The 14,175-nt window shown below is 43.9% G+C and overlaps 1 protein-coding gene across 1 annotated transcript; it reads left to right on the plus strand.

Moving 5' to 3' along the window:
- Nucleotides 1–10,369: 10,369 nt before the first annotated feature.
- Nucleotides 10,370–11,308, plus strand: LOC140913777 (olfactory receptor 5AR1-like). Its single transcript, XM_073350574.1, has one exon. The coding sequence runs from the start codon at nucleotides 10,370–10,372 to the stop codon at nucleotides 11,306–11,308; it is 939 nt and encodes a 312-aa protein (XP_073206675.1).
- Nucleotides 11,309–14,175: the final 2,867 nt, after the last annotated feature.

Consider the following 14,175-nt stretch of genomic DNA (forward strand, 5'->3'; position numbering starts at 1 on the left):
TGTCCCCTGCCAACCTGCAACTTCCTAGCAGTCAGCAGCTGGGACGGCCTCCTTTTTACATGGTGGAACATTCCCCTCCCCCAGGCAGATGATCACAGGACAGGAGCTGGCTTGTCTAGCCCCTCCTGCAGGGACTTGCCATGAGCCCCAGGGCTAGAGGAACTGGATACAGCCATTCCTGCCCCCAAAGCTGCAAGCTTCACTGCTACAGAGGAATTTAAGAGACTCTCTCCTATTTCCCCACTAGCCCATGTGACTTCAAACACACACCCCCACCCTGGGGCTTTGATCACAAGATTCCTTCCCGCTGTTAACCAAGCCAGCGACAGATTCCGCCACATCAAAGAAATGATTCACCAGTCGAAACAGTGCAAGATTGTGAGCCACTGTGGCAACAGTCAGCTCAGCCTGCAAATCACCAGTTTCCATGTGTGCCTTAGCTGAAGGGGCAAGGACTTTCTAAGCTCCCACCAGTTCTAATTCTGCCATTTTCCATGGCAACAGATCCTTCTCCTGGATCAGGTCCCTCCTGACCACAGAAATCTCTGCACCCGTGTCCCTCAATCCTAGGAGAACTTTCCCATTCAGTTTAACAGCATGCATATACTCACTGCTTGGCTGGGTGGAAGGAGGCAGCAGCCTGGCTCTGAGAAGTAGCAGCTTCATGTGTTACCTGCTGCCTGTTCCCACTCAGCAAAGGACATTTATTCCTCATGTGCTCAGTGGACTCACAATCCGAGCACCTCTTGGGCTCCTCTGCGTGTACAGGAGACTTTGGACGAGTAACAGGGGAATGGGGAGGTGAACGCCCAGCCTCCTCTTTCCCTGTGGTAAAGCAGTGATTCTGCTTCCCCCAACCCTATGTCCCTCTGCCCCTGGTTTCTGTTTAGTTGCAACTTGCGATGGCTCAAAGGAGTCTGCAAACTCAGCCAATCCACCCACTGCATCAACCTTTTTGTCCCACAAGACCTGTTTCTTAAATTTACCACAGTTTGAAGCATCATCAATAGCCATCTTATTGAATATGTCCAGAGCTCTTCCCATCAGTTTTACGACCAATGTGGTCATTTTTTGATTATCAGGAATTGTATGGAGGATGCACAAACATGATGAAATATTCGGCAATATCACTGGATTCATCATACCGTGGATATTGTTGCTCCCATTTGTGTATTTTGGGGAAGTGGGGCCAGCTGCTGGTGGATTTGTATCTTCCACTCCATAACAGCCAGTTCATGCTTCTGGGCCTCAACCTGGGCCTGTATTTCTCTGTCTCTTAACTCCAGGGATCATTTGTCCCTGGCTGCCTCTGCTTCCCTAGCCCTTTTGTGGGCAGCTTCTTCCCTGGCTGCCTCTGCCTCTTTGAGCTTCAACTGAAACTCCAGGTCCTTTGCCTTCTCTTCTGCTTCCAGTCTGGCCAGCTCTACCTTAGCAGCTGTCGCACTGGTAGTCATTTTTCTGCTTTCTTTTGCTGGGCCACACCCCCTCTGCAGTTCACTGAAACTGAGATGCACTCAGCTCAGGGGCTTCTTAGTTAACAGAGACTTTCCCATTGCCCAGTGTTCAGCCTTTCTGGGCAGCCTGCAACTTCTGCAGTTCTAGATTCTTTTGATCTTCACTCTTACTTATTCTGCTTATTTTTCTATCCCTATTTCCTTTACCTGAAATAAGGAAACAGAAAATAACAAACCAGTAACCACTTTGTCTGTTCTTCACCCACCACACCCAAAACTAATGCAAAATCACAACCAGTGTATCAAAGCAATCAGCTGTGCACAGATCCTGCTTGACTACACCACTGTGAGTTGTTGGGTCTCAGAAACCTCTTTGGGACTGTCACCCGATATGCTGAGTCTCCCTCTGAACCTGTTTCCCCTGACAGCTTGGGACTTAACTACCTTATCTTGTTTGAGCCAGACACACTTGCCTGATGTACACCCAGATCCACGTCTCTACCACGTCCCCCACAAGCTACAGGCTTCACTGAAAACAGCTTAAGAAGTGCTACTGTCTTCAGCACTCAGATACCCAGCTCCCAATGTGGTCCAAACCCCAAATAAATCTGTTTCACTCTGTACAAAGCTTATACAGGGTAAACTGGCTCCATGTCTAGTTGGCAGCCAGTCTCCATGTCTAGTTGGCAGCCGGTATCAAGTGGAGTACCCCAAGGGTCGGTCCTGGGGCCGGTTATGTTCAATATCTTCATAAATGATCTGGAGGATGATGTGGATTGCACTCTCAGCAAATTTGCGGATGATACTAAACTGGGAGGAGTGGTAGATACGCTGGAGGGGAGGGATAGGATACAGAGGGACCTAGACAAATTGGAGGATTGGGCCAAAAGAAATCTGATGAGGTTCAATAAGGATAAGTGCAGGGTCCTGCACTTAGGATGGAAGAATCCAATGCACAGCTACAGACTAGGGACCGAATGGCTAGGCAGCAGTTCTGCGGAAAAGGACCTAGGGGTGACAGTGGACGAGAAGATGGATATGAGTCAGCAGTGTGCCCTTGTTGCCAAGAAGGCCAATGGCATTTTGGGATGTATAAGTAGGGGCATAGCGAGCAGATCGAGGGACATGATCGTCCCCCTCTATTCGACATTGGTGAGGCCTCATCTGGAGTACTGTGTCCAGTTTTGGGCCCCACACTACAAGAAGGATGTGGATAAATTGGAGAGAGTCCAGCGAAGGGCAACAAAAATGATTAGGGGTCTAGAACACATGATTTATGAGGAGAGGCTGAGGGAGCTGGGATTGTTTAGCCTGCAGAAGAGAAGAATGAAGGGGGATTTGATAGCTGCTTTCAACTACCTGAAAGGGGGTTCCAAAGAGGATGGCTCTAGACTGTTCTCAATGGTAGCAGATGACAGAACGAGGAGTAATGGTCTCAAGTTGCAGTGGGGGAGGTTTAGATTGGATATTAGGAAAAACTTTTTCACTAAGAGGGTGGTGAAACACTGGAATGCGTTACCTAGGGAGGTGGTAGAATCTCCTTCCTTAGAGGTTTTTAAGGTCAGGCTTGACAAAGCCCTGGCTGGGATGATTTAACTGGAAATTGGTCCTGCTTCGAGCAGGGGGTTGGACTAGATGACCTTCAGGGGTCCCTTCCAACCCTGATATTCTATGATTCTATGATTCTATGAACTCATAAACTGTTTGCCTTTTATAACACTGATAGAGAGATACACACTGCTGTTTGCCCCCTTTCGCCCCCGCCAGGTATTAATACATACTCTGGGTTAATTAATAAGTAAAAAGTGATTTTATTAAATACAAAAAGTAGGATTTAAGTGGTTCCAAATAATAACAGACAGAACAAAATGAATTACCAAGCAAAATACAATAAAACACATAACTCTAAACCTAATACAGTAAAAAACTAAATGCAGGTAAATCTCACCCTCAGAGATGTTGCAATAAGCCTCTTTTACAGACTAATCTTCCTCCTAGTCTGGTCCAGCAATCAATCACACCCCTGTAATTACTATCCTTTGTTCCAGTTTCTTTCAGGCATCTTCTTGGGGTAGAAAGACTACCCTCTGTGACAGCTGAAGACAAAATGGAGGGGTTTCCCCAAGGGCTTATACAGTCTCTCTCTTGTGAGTGGAAACCCCCTCCCCTCTCCTAGGGAGAATCCAGCTCCAAGATGGAGTTTTGGAGTCACATGGGCAAGTCACATGTCCATTCATGACTCAGTTCCTTACAGGCCGAAGCCACATTCCCAGGAAAGCTCACATGTGGATTGGTGTCTCTCAAAGTTCATTGTTAGCTTAAGTGTTTATTGATTGGGCACTTACAGAGAATAGTCTCTTCTTGAGAAGTTTTTTTGATGAGAAATTGGATTTTCCAGTCAACTCTTTTTTCCATGAAATTATCTTTTCCCTGAAAGTTATAAGATTTCCATCAACATGCCAAACTCTCCTCCTCCCTGAATCATGGCTGTGGAACTCTGGTGATGTTCCAGGGCAGTTCAGCAAGAGAAGAGACCATCATGAATCATGGGGGATGTAGTCGAGCCTGGAAGCCTGGCCTACAGGGAAGAGATTGGTGGTGTGTGGTATCTGAGGCACCCCCATGGTATTTCCGATCTGAAATGTTAAGGTTTAGCAAAAAAAAATTGGTTTCCACAAAAAACCCAACCCCTGTGTGGATCAACTCTACACAGTACCCAGCTGTCACTGAAAACAGCAGGATGCTACAATGCAACTTGTGCCTAAGTTAACAAATGATGTGAAATTCAAAGCAAAATTATCCTCACCACATGCTTTCAGCAGTCTTACTGATCAAACTTGTTAGGTCAGGACCCCTCCCCCAGTCCAATGGCTGCTTCCTTTCTCCTTTCAGATGCAGTAAATCAATGGGCAAACAGAGAGAGAGAGAGAGAGAGAGAGAGAGAGAGAGAGAGAGAGAGAGATGGATGGCTTGGGTTGTCTGCCTCTACTTTTTATAGTCCTATCCCCTGTTTTAGAACTTTTCTAACCTGGTTACTGGAAGAATCCCCTAATTATCCTTCATGTGGGAACAAATGATACGGCTAGATTCTCACTGGAAAGTATTAAGGGAGACTATGTTAGGCTGGGGAGGACGCTTAAGGAAATTGAGGCTCAGGTGATCTTTAGTGGGATTCTGCCTGTTCCTAGAGAAGGGCAACAAAGGTGTGACAAGATTATGACTATCAATAGATGGCTTAGGCAGTGGTGCTATAAGGAGGGCTTTGGGATGTATGGCCATTGGGAGGCATTCATGGATAGAGGACAGTTCTCTCGGGATGGACTTCATCTGAGTAGGGAAGGAAATAGACTTCTAGGATGGAGGCTGGCACAACTGATTAAGAGAGCTTTAAACTAGGAATTTGGGGGAGATGGTTGGGAGATGTCCAGGTAATCTCCACGCCAGAATTTAGCATAGAGTGGAAAGAAAATGAAGTAAGAGTGGATACAGCTGTAGGTAGGAGGAAGGGCAGTGTAGATACAAGTCTAATAGGTTATACTGGTAGTAAAATAACCGTGCCTAATAGGGTACAGAATGTGAGTGAGGCCAAACAGCAAAAATTAAGATGTTTGTACACTAATGCAAGGAGCCTAGGTAACAAAATGGAGGAACTAGAGTTACTGGTGCAGGAAGTGAAACCAGATATTATAGGTATAACAGAGACCTGGTGGAATAGTAGTCATGACTGGGCTACAGGTATTGAAGGGTATGTGCTGTTTAGGAAAGACCGAAATAAAGGTAAAGGTGGTGGAGTAGCACTGTATATCAATGATGAGATAGAATGTAAAGAAATAAGAAGTGATGAAATGGATATGACTGAGTCTGTCTGGGCAATAATTAAATTGGGGAAGAAAGCTATTAGAGCCTCCCCTGGGATAGTGCTTGGGGTGTGCTATAGACCGCCGGGATCTAATTTGGATATGGATAGAGCCCTTTTTAATGTTTTTAATAAAGTAAATACTAATGGAAACTGTGTGATCATGGGAGACTTTAACTTCCCAGATATAGACTGGAGGATGAGTGCTAGTAATAATAATAGGGCTCAGATTTTCCTAGATGCGATAGCTGATGGATTCCTTCAACAAGTAGTTGCTGAACCGACTAGAGGGGATGCCATTTTAGATTTGGTCTTGGCGAGTAATGAGGATCTCATAGAGGAAATGGTTGTAGGGGATAATCTTGGCTCAAGTGATCATGAGCTAATTCAGTTCAAACTGAATGGAAGGATTAACAAAAATAAATCTGCAACTAGGGTTTTTGATTTCAAAAGGGCTGACTTTCAAAAATTAAGGAAATTAGTTAGGGAAGTGGATTGGACTGAAGAATTTATGGGTTTAAAGGTAGAGGAGGCCTGGGATTATTTTAAATTAAAGCTGCAGAAGCTATCGGAAGCCTGCATCCCAAGAAAGGGGAAAAAATTCATAGGCAGGAGTTGTAGACCAAGCTGGATGAGCAAGCATCTTAGAGAGGTAATTAAGAAAAAGCAGAAAGCATATAGGGAGTGGAAGAAGGGAGGGATCAGTAAGGAAAGCTACCTTATTGAGGTCAGAATATGTAGGGATAAAGTGAGACAGGCTAAAAGTCAAGTAGAGTTGGACCTTGCAAAGGGAATTAAAACCAATAGTAAAAGGTTCTATAGTCATATAAATAGGAAGAAAACAAAGAAAGAAGAAGTGGGACCGCTAAAAACTGAGGATGGAGTGGAGGTCAAGGATAATCTAGGCATGGCCCAATATCTAAACAAATACTTTGCCTCAGTCTTTAATAAGACTAAAGAGGATCTTAGGGATAATGGTAGCATGATAAATGGGAATGAGGATATGGAGGTAGACATCACCATATCTGAGGTAGAAGCGAAACTCAAACAGCTTAATGGGGCTAAATCGGGGGGCCCAGATAATCTTCATCCAAGAATATTAAAAGAATTGGCACAAGAAATTGCAAGCCCATTAGCAAGAATTTTTAATGAATCTGTAAATTCAGGGGTTGTACCATATGATTGGAGAATTGCTAACATAGTTCCTATTTTTAAGAAAGGGAAAAAAAGTGATCCAAGTAATTATAGGCCTGTTAGTTTGACATCTGTAGTATGCAAGGTCTTGGAAAAAATTTTGAAGGAGAAGGTAGTTAAGGACATTGAAGTCAATGGTAAATGGGACAAAATACAACATGGTTTTACAAAAGGTAGATCGTGCCAAACCAACCTGATTTCCTTCTTTGAGAGAGTAACAGATTTTTTAGATAAAGGAAACGCAGTGGATCTAATTTATTTAGATTTTAGTAAGGCGTTTGATACTGTGCCACATGGGGAATTATTAGTTAAATTGGATAAGATGGGCATCAATAGGAAAATTGAAAGGTGGATAGGGAATTGGTTAAAGGGGAGACTACAACGGGTCCTACTGAAAGGTGAACTGTCAAGTTGGAGGGAGGTTACCAGTGGAGTTCCTCAAGGATCAGTTTTGGGACCAATCTTATTTAATCTTTTTATTACTGACCTGGGCACAAAAAGTGGGAGTGTGCTAATAAAGTTTGCAGATGATACAAAGCTGGGAGGTATTGCTAATTTAGAGAAGGACAGGGATACCCTACAGGAGGATCTGGATGACCTTGTAAACTGGAGTAATAGGAATAGGATGAAATTTAATAGTGAGAAGTGTAAGGTCATGCATTTAGGGATTAATAACAAGAATTTTAGTTATAAGCTAGGGACGCATCAACTAGAAGTAACGGAGGAGGAAAAGGACCTTGGAGTATTGGTTGATCATAGGTTGACTATGAGCTGCCAATGTGATATGGCTGTGAAAAAAGCTAATGTCGTCTTGGGATGCATCAGGAGAGGTATTTCCAGTAGGGATAAGGAGGTTTTAGTACCGTTATATAAGGCACTGGTGAGACCTCACCTGGAATACTGTGTGCAGTTCTGGTCTCCCATGTTTAAGAAGGATGAATTCAAACTGGAACAGGTACAGAGAAGGGCTACTAGGATGATCCGAGGAATGGAAAACTTGTCTTATGAAAGGAGACTCAGGGAGCTTGGCTTGTTTAGCCTAACTAAAAGAAGGTTGAGGGGAGATATGATTGCTCTCTATAAATATATCAGAGGGATAAATACCAGAGAGGGAGAGGAATTATTTAAACTCAGTACCAATGTGGACACAAGAACAAATGGATATAAACTGGCCACTAGGAAATTTAGATTAGAAATTAGACGAAGGTTTCTAACCATCAGAGGAGTGAAGTTTTGGAATAGCCTTCCGAGGGAAGTAGTGGGGGCAAAAGATCTATCTTGCTTTAAGATTAAACTCGATAAGTTTATGGAGGAGATGGTATGATGGGATAACATGGTTTTGGTAATTAAATATTCATGGTAAATAGGCCCAATGGCCTGTCATGGGTTTTTAGATGGGGTAAGATCCAAGTTACCCGGGAAAGAATTTTCTGTAGTATCTGGCTGATGAATCTTGCCCATATGCTCAGGGTTTAGCTGATCGCCATATTTGGGGTCGGGAAGGAATTTTCCTCCAGGGCAGATTGGAAGGCCCTGGAGGTTTTTCGCCTTCCTCTGTAGCATGGGGCATGGGTCACTTGCTGGAGGATTCTCTGCTCCTTGAGGTCTTCAAACTACAATTTGAGGACTTCAATAGCACAGATATAGGTGTGAGGTCTTTTTTAGGAGTGGTGGGTGAAGTTCTGTGGCCTGCATTGTGCAGGAGGTCAGACTAGATGATCATAATGGTCCCTTCTGACCTAAATATCTATGAATCTAAGACAAAATGTATATGTAGAAGGATGCTCCCTGCTGCTGTTTCCTCACCTTTGTTGGGCTTCCTTTGTTTCCCTTCCTGTTTGATGACTCTTGTTACTGTTTAGAAACAAAAATAAGCAGCGCACACATTTCTTAGTTTAAGACAGACTAGTTTGCCAGTCTCCATTTGGAACTAGTACTAATAACATGATACAGTGTCATCTTATAATTTCACATACATTATATAAAAAAAAGCATTAACCTTTGTGATGAGAGAATGACTATAATATTTGTGGTGACACCATGACTATTTCTAGTTGACTCATAGATTTATTTAACATCTTAAAGCTGAGCTCTGTGTGCAGATAAAATGCATGAAAGAGGGATAGTTTTGTGAACTGCAGAAGTTCATAGCATGCTGTGGCCTCCCCCTGAGCTCCTGTGGTCATCCTGTGGTCGCCATCAAACAAAATGAGTGAAACTGTCTTTCCTACCTTTGGGAGTAACCTAGCAAGGGAAGGACATAGGATACCATGGTGAGTGGCATGCTATAAATAGTGTGATAATCTGGAGTACTCTTACATGTCTTACAGGTTTTACATTCCACCTACTGGGGCCAGGACAATGAGGTGATTCTGGAACCAGGAATGACTCAGAAGATATCAGCTACACATGCAAATAATTAGAACGTTTCATGTGTATCTAACTTTCTGTTCCTTTGTTTCCAAATTTGTTGCTAAGGCTGGTTGAATATTTTTCTTGAGAAGTGTTTTTGATGGGAAATTGGATTTTCCTTTCAACTCTTTTTTCCATGAAATTATCTTTTCCCTGGAAATTATAAGATTTCTATCAAAATACCAAACTCCCCTCCTCCCTAACCATGGCTGTGGGACTCTGGTGATGTTCCAGGGCAGTTCAGCAAGATGAGAAACCATCATGCATCATGTGGGATGTAGTCCAATCTGGGAGCCTGGCCCATGGAAGAGATTGCTGGTGTGTGGTATCTGAGACACCCCGTGACATTTCTGTTCTGAAATGTTTTTTAGCAAAAAGATTTTTGTCTCCACAAAAAAACAAAACAAAACAAAACAAAAAACTCTGTGTGGATCAGCTGTATGCAGTAACCAGCTTGCACTGAAAACAGCAGGATGAAATATACACCAAACCTCATATTCTGTAACTCTGGTAGAAATTGCATCATTTAATAACACAGTAGAAAAGAATGGGACAAATTAATCCCCAGGGCACCAATTACACAGAGGGTGGCTTTGGTTCACTGAATGCATGAATTAGGTTTTATGGGTATCTGAACTCAGTTATTCCCAGTTGCTTCAGGAATTATGTCCCACAGATAACAAATCTCAGTATAAACCTTCCTTAGTGCACTAAATGTGAAGTTTCTGTCGATGGGGTAACACCACCTCATCTCTCTCTCTTCTCAGCAGGTAAGTGCTACTTTCCTGAATTACAGGCACACACGCACACACCGTGGTGATCAGCAGTTATTAAATTCCAGACCTCCAGCACTAAACGCCTTAGTCCCAACTCAGACTCCTTCAGCTAAAGAATCAACCTCTTTGGTTGGAAAAAATAAACAATTACATAGTCACCGAAGCCAGGGCTTTGCATTATGTCTCTGGGTTTTCATACAGGCTAAAGTAAATGCCAAAAAAAATTTTAATTAGCACAGTAAGCAACTTTACCCCAAACCAACATGCGAAGCCCCAGAGCTCCCCTTTCCAAAAGAAGGTGGAAAGTTTGACACTCCTTTACTCTCACCCCTTGTTTAGCAAAGGAATAATCCGTTCCGACTGATTCTCTCCCTGCAGAGTCACAAGTCACTCACTGATTTCTGATCAGAGTAGTGAACAGTAGTGTTTGTGTGGGGGGCATGATTAACCTGCGTGTCATTGTGTTTGCACAGAGTGTGCATTTTATCAAACACCTCGAATGACCAGCTGTGAACACCTGGCTCTGTGGACTAAGCCCTTCCCTGAGTGGGTACTGATGTCTATTGAGAAACTGATCTCCATTTATCTTCACTTACTTCATTAAAGAGAAGGGACAGGTTTTTCTCACCATCCACCTGTCCACATCTCTGTAGCTGCCTGATCTCTGTTCAGAGGAGATGGAAAAGGGAAATCACTCGGAGGTGACTGAGTTCATTCTCTCAGGAATGACAGATCGTCCGGAGCTACAGGTCCCCCTGTTTGGGGTGTTCCTACTGATTTATGGTATCACCCTGGTGGGGAATGGGGGGATGATCTTGTTAATCACAATTGATCCCCGACTCCACACCCCCATGTATTTTTTCCTCAAAAATTTGTCTTTCTGTGACCTCTTTGTTTCCTTCATAATTTCCCCTAAGATGCTGCTGAATTTCTTAGCCGAGAGGAAAAGCATTTCTTACATGGCCTGTGCTGTGCAAATGTATCTCTCTATCCTTTTTGCAGATGTTGAGTGCCTCTTGTTGGCTGTGATGGCATATGATCGTTATGTGGCCATCTGTAACCCGCTGCTCTATACGGTCACCATGTCCAGGCAACTTTGTAAACAGCTGGTGGCTGGGGCGTACGCTGTGGGGGTGGTGGATTCAATGATACACACGTGTTGTACATTTCGGCTGTCATTCTGCAGCTCCAACATCATCAATCATTTCTTCTGTGATATCCTCCCACTGTTGGCGCTCTCCTGCTCTGACACCCGCATCAATGAGATTGTGATGTTTGCTTTGACAAGCTGCATTACAGGGAGCAGCTGTATGACTGTCCTCCTCTCCTATGTCTATATCACCTCCACCATCCTGCATATCCGCTCTGCTGAGGGCCGGCGCAAAGCCTTCTCCACCTGCAGTTTCCACTTGACCGCTGTGGTTTTGTTTTTTGGCACCCTCCTCTTCATGTATTTGCGTCCCACCTCCAGCTATTCCATGGACATAGACAAAGTGGCCTCAGTGTTTTACACGCTGGTGATCCCCATGTTGAACCCCCTCATCTACAGCCTGAGGAACAAGGAGGTGAAGGACGCCCTGAGGAAAGCAATGAATAAACTGCTAACCAATTTTTGAATCTGTTTAACTGTGTACTGGTTTAGTGATGGGGAGTGGAAACAGGTGAATTCAATTCCCATTTCATTACAAAGTAATTTCACAGAGCCCATGGGAGTATTGTTCTTTATTATATTGTTATTATAATCATTTTTTTTATTCGAACAATGTCTCCTGGCCCCAACAGAGATCAGTGGACAAAACATGGGAAGCATCACAGGGCCAGAGAGAGAGAATGATTTTATAACCTGGTGGCTAAGGGGACCCACCGAGAGGGTGAGATGCTCAACTTCACGTCTCTGTTCCAATTGTTTTTCAGTTAGTTATCCACAGTAGAACAACTTTGAAAGGAGAGGTTGAGAGCAACTGAGACTGGAACAGCTCATTGCTGACGGGCTGGGATTTTTTTTTGGAAATGCAGGAATCCCAAGTGCATAGTGTGCTCGGTTTGGTCACAGAGACCCTCACTGGGACTGTCACCCGATGTGCTGAAATTTCCTCTGAGCCCACTTTCCTTGCCAGCCTGGGCCTCCAGAACCCTGTCTTGTTGAGCCAGACATACTAGCCTGGGGCAACATAGACCCAGGGTCTGGGTCACACCCTGAAAACTTCAGATCTAGACTGAAACCAGCTCCCAATGGAACCTAAACCCCAAATAAATCCATTTTACTCTGTCTAAAGCTTATACAGAGTAAAAAGACAAATATTTTCCCTCTATTCACCGAAAGAGTGATATGCACAACTGTTTGCCCCCCAGCTAACAATTACTTACATTGAGTTTATAAATAATCAAAAGTATTTTTATTAAGTATAAAAAGTAGGATTTAAGTGGTTTTAAGTAGTAACAGACAGAGTAAACAATGGTCACATAAACACCACCCTATACCGGAAACCTACTGACCGCTATTCCTACCTACATGCCTCCAGCTTTCACCCTGACCACACCACACGATCCATCGTCTACAGCCAAGCTCTGCGATACAACCACATTTGCTCCAACCCCTCAGACAGAGACAAACACCTACAAGATCTCTGTCAAGCTTTCTTACAACTACAATACCCACCTGCAGAAGTGAAGAAACAGATTGATAGAGCCAGAAGAGTTCCCAGAAGTCACCTACTACAGGACAGGCCTAACAAAGAAAATAACAGAACGCCACTAGCCGTCACCTTCAGCCTCCAACTAAAACCCCTCCAACGCATTAATAAGGATCTACAACCTATCCTAAAGGATGACCCAACACTCTCACAAATCTTGGGAGACAGGCCAGTCCTTGCCTACAGACAGCCCCGCAACCTGAAGCAAATACTCACCAACAACCACATACCACACAACAGAACCACTAACCCAGGAACTTATCCTTGCAACAAAGCCCGTTGCCAACTGTGCCCACCTATCTATTCAGGGGACACCATCACAGGGCCTAATAACATCAGCCACACTATCAGAGGCTCGTTCACCTGCACATCCACCAACGTGATATATGCCATCATGTGCCAGCAATGCCCCTCTGCCATTTACATTGGTCAAACTGGACAGTCTCTACGTAAAAGAATAAATGGACACAAATCAGATGTCAAGAATTATAACATTCATAAACCAGTCGGAGAACACTTCAATCTCTCTGGTCACGCAATCACAGACATGAAGGTCGCTATCTTAAAACAAAAAAAAAACTTCAAATCCAGACTCCAGCGAGAAACTGATGAATTGGAATTCATTTGCAAATTGGATACTATTAATTTAGGCTTAAATAGAGACTGGGAGTGGCTAAGTCATTATGCAAGGTAGCCTATTTCCCCTTGTTTTTTCCTACTCCCCCCCCCCCCCAGATGTTCTGCTTAAACTTGAATTTAAACTTGGAGAGTGGTCAGTTTGGATGAGCTATTGCCAGCAGGAGAGTGAGTTTGTGTGTGTGTGTGTGTGTGTGTGTGTCCCTGGGAAAAAGGGGCGGGGGGTGAGAAAGCCTGGATTTGTGCTGGAAATGGCCCACCTTGATTATCATGCACATTGTAGGGAGAGTGGTCACTTTGGATGAGCTATTACCAGCAGGAGAGTGAGTTTGTGTGTGTGGTTTTTGGAGGGGGGTGAGGGGGTGAGAGAACCTGGATTTGTGCAGGAAATGGCCCAACTTGATGATCACTTTAGATAAGCTATTACCAGCAGGACAGTGGGGTGGGAGGAGGTATTGTTTCATGATCTCTGCGTGTATATAATGTCTGCTGCAGTTTCCACGGTATGCATCCAGTGAAGTGAGCTGTAGCTCACGAAAGCTCATGCTCAAATAAATTGGTTAGTCTCTAAGGTGCCACAAGTACTCCTTTTCTTTTTGTGAATACAGACTAACATGGCTGTTACTCTGAAACCAGACAGAGTAATGTAAATCACAAAGCAAAATTTAAAAAAAAAAACACTCAAGGCTAAGTTTAGTACACGCAGAAAACAGTTACAAACTTCTCACCCCAGTTGTTACTTCAGGTAAAATCCTTTTCAGGTCAGATGCCTTTTCTGACCTGGGTCCAGCCTGGACTCACCCACCCCTGTCCTTACAGTCCTTTTGTTTCCAGGTATCTGCAGGTATCTCTGTGGGGTGGGGAGGCCGTCTCTTAAGCCAGGTGAAGACACTAACTGTTTGCCTTCCCCACTTTATATGGAACATCCCTAAGGTGGAAAACATTTGTTTCGAATTCAACCCCACTCTGGAAAAGTACCAGCTTCAAGATGGATTTCAGTATCAGGTGACATGATGACATGTCACTGTAAGACCCCAATCTCCATTCTTCCCGGTTTGTCCCACACATACAAGGAAGGCTTCCAGGTAAACAGGGCCATTCACAGTTCATTGATTCTGAAGCACCTTTAATAGCCTCCACTTAATTTGTCTACA

This window comes from Lepidochelys kempii, chromosome 6 (genome assembly GCF_965140285.1).
Source record: "Lepidochelys kempii isolate rLepKem1 chromosome 6, rLepKem1.hap1, whole genome shotgun sequence".
Taxonomy (NCBI): domain Eukaryota; kingdom Metazoa; phylum Chordata; order Testudines; family Cheloniidae; genus Lepidochelys; species Lepidochelys kempii.